Here is a 2,341-nt window from a genome sequence, read left to right as displayed (position 1 = left end):
GAAAAAATGCAAACTGAGTATTTTCTTGAGCATCCCAGTTGGAGAGCACTTTTTATCCTCTGAAAAGTTCACCAGACCGAGGGGTTTAAATTGACAGGACGTAACGCTTTTTTTCAGCTGAGTGTTTTTGAGCCAGTGACCATGCCACGACTCAACGAAGCGAACCTAGAAAGGGCTATCGGCAGATTGCAGGCGGGAGAGAGTCCAACAGATGTGCCTATTTCTATGGGTGTGTCCCCCTCAACAATATGTCGACTCCGAAGACGTTTTCAAGTTACTGAAAGTACTCGTGATGCTCACAGAACTGGCCGACGACGTGTGACGTCAGTACGCCAAGACCGTGCCCTTCTACGAAATCATCTGCGAGACAGCTTCATGTGTGCTATCGAATCAGCCCGAAATCTCGTTGGAAACCACGGGGCTGGAAGAGCCATTTCAGGTCAGACTATGCGCTGCCGGCTTCAAGAAGGACAACTGCAATGTCGTCCACCTTTGAGACGTGCAGTCCTCTCTGCAAGACATCGGCAGCAACGTTTGGCTTGGGCTCAGCAACATGTGAACCTGGCGATAGTGGAGAAATGTCTTATTCACTGACGAAAGCTGTTTTTGCCCCAGTCAAGGAGATGGAAGAATTCGGGTATGGAGAAGAACCAACCAACGGTTTGCTCATAAACAACAACGTCCTGCAGGTCCATGCATGGGGTGGTCTAAGCATAATGCTCTGGGGTGCAATATATCCGCCTAAACCAACACTTGGGACCGTTGTTTTCCAGAACATTGGACCTGGTCAAGGTAACGGTGTTAATGAACAGCGTTACGTCCAACAGGTACTGGCGCCTGTGATCATACCTCATTTCCAGCAACACCCGAACTTTATCCTGCAGCAGGACAATACCCGACCTCGTACTGCAAGAGCTACACTAGCAGCCTTCTTATTTACAGCAGAAAGGGTGCTGCCATGGCCCTCAATGAGCCCAGTCCTCAACCCGATGGAACACTACTGGGACTACATCAAAAGAGAGCTGAGTCGTTTTCAGTCAAGACCAACAACATCATCTCAGCAGCAGCGAGTCATCACACAAATTGGTGCAAATTAATGTGAACATGGCCATAATTCACAGACTTGTGAGATCAATGCCAAACAGATGCCAAGCTGTTGTGAACGCATATGCTGCTCACACACGCTATTGATCCAAAGTTGACATCACCGACTTATGGACACACCCTTTAACTCCGGTACACCATTTTCGTTTTTTCACAGAAAATTCAACTTGTTTTCTCTCCAACGGGACTGTTACGCCTTACAGAGAAATCCTCTTCAATAAATGTGACCCCAAAAATCTATAAAATCACAAATTACTTACCAATGTCCTTATCTACTTTATTTTGTATTCACTTGCGTTTCTTTTGTTGTTGAGTATAGTAGGCTATATTGTGTGTATAACTGATGTCTGAAGGTGAAGTCAGCAGTCTAACAACAAGAGAAATAACTTTTCCCATTGGATCTGAAACTAGGCCTAGATCTACAGGTGTTTTAGGGAATAGGATTTTAGAACTAAAAATAAAAATGAACCTCTTCTGTAAATAGGCTAGCCTACTCTATGAAAGAGTGTCTGAATCCGCTTCTGCAAATGTGATTTTGTGAAATGTAATCGCCTCGGTTGTGAGCCGCTTCAGCAGAGGGGTTTGGGGTCTACTGGATCCGGATAATGGATATTTGAGAATTATCCGGATTACAGTTAGGCAAGTGTTCGCAACAAGTAGAATCTATCTAAAAAGTAGGATCAACTACTGACTGACTGTGGCGGTGAGTACTGAGTACTGCTGCACGCTGTCCTGTTTTCTTGGAACCATTTAAAACAGACAAGATCAAAACAAAACCCCAGTGTTGTTAAACGAAAGTTTCAATCATGGCACAGGAAAAAGTGCGTGCATGCCTTCTCTTGGAGGATGGCAGCGTTTTCGAAGGGGATGCCTTTGGCATGAAGAAGAGTGTTCCAGGAGAAGTTGGTAAGTGAATCACAGGTGACAGGACCTTCTCACGCTCATTTAATCAATAAAATTCCTTCGAGCAGTATTGACAATTTGTATATATATTGTATAAACATAAATAACAATGACTGTCTCACTCATGTCATGCTATTAGATCTAGAATCTAGATCTAGATCTACTGGTGTTTGAGACAATGAACACAATGAAGCTGGCTTTTTGAGCTCCTAAAATGAATCTAGATCTAGATATCTAGAACCTAGATTATTATCTATATCTAGATCTAGATCTAGATTCTAATCTAGATCTATAATCTAGATCTAGATCTAGATCTAGATCTAGAGTGGCTACA

At 43.4% G+C, this 2,341-nt stretch overlaps 1 protein-coding gene across 4 annotated transcripts in view; it reads left to right on the top strand.

Moving 5' to 3' along the window:
* Window positions 1-1,821: 1,821 nt before the first annotated feature.
* LOC101852769 (CAD protein) overlaps window positions 1,822-2,341 on the top strand; it is a 71,772-nt gene continuing 71,252 nt past the window's right edge. For all 4 annotated transcript variants that reach the window (XM_005099526.3, XM_005099525.3, XM_005099523.3 and 1 more), the window contains exon 1: window positions 1,822-2,010. In XM_005099526.3, the coding sequence (XP_005099583.1) occupies window positions 1,911-2,010 (100 nt within the window). In that variant the 5' untranslated portion in view covers window positions 1,822-1,910. The remainder of the gene's footprint in view (window positions 2,011-2,341) is intronic.

Source organism: Aplysia californica, unplaced genomic scaffold (genome assembly GCF_000002075.1).
Source record: "Aplysia californica isolate F4 #8 unplaced genomic scaffold, AplCal3.0 scaffold00216, whole genome shotgun sequence".
Taxonomy (NCBI): Eukaryota; Metazoa; Mollusca; class Gastropoda; order Aplysiida; family Aplysiidae; genus Aplysia; species Aplysia californica.
This window is presented reverse-complemented; position numbering and strand designations above follow the sequence as displayed.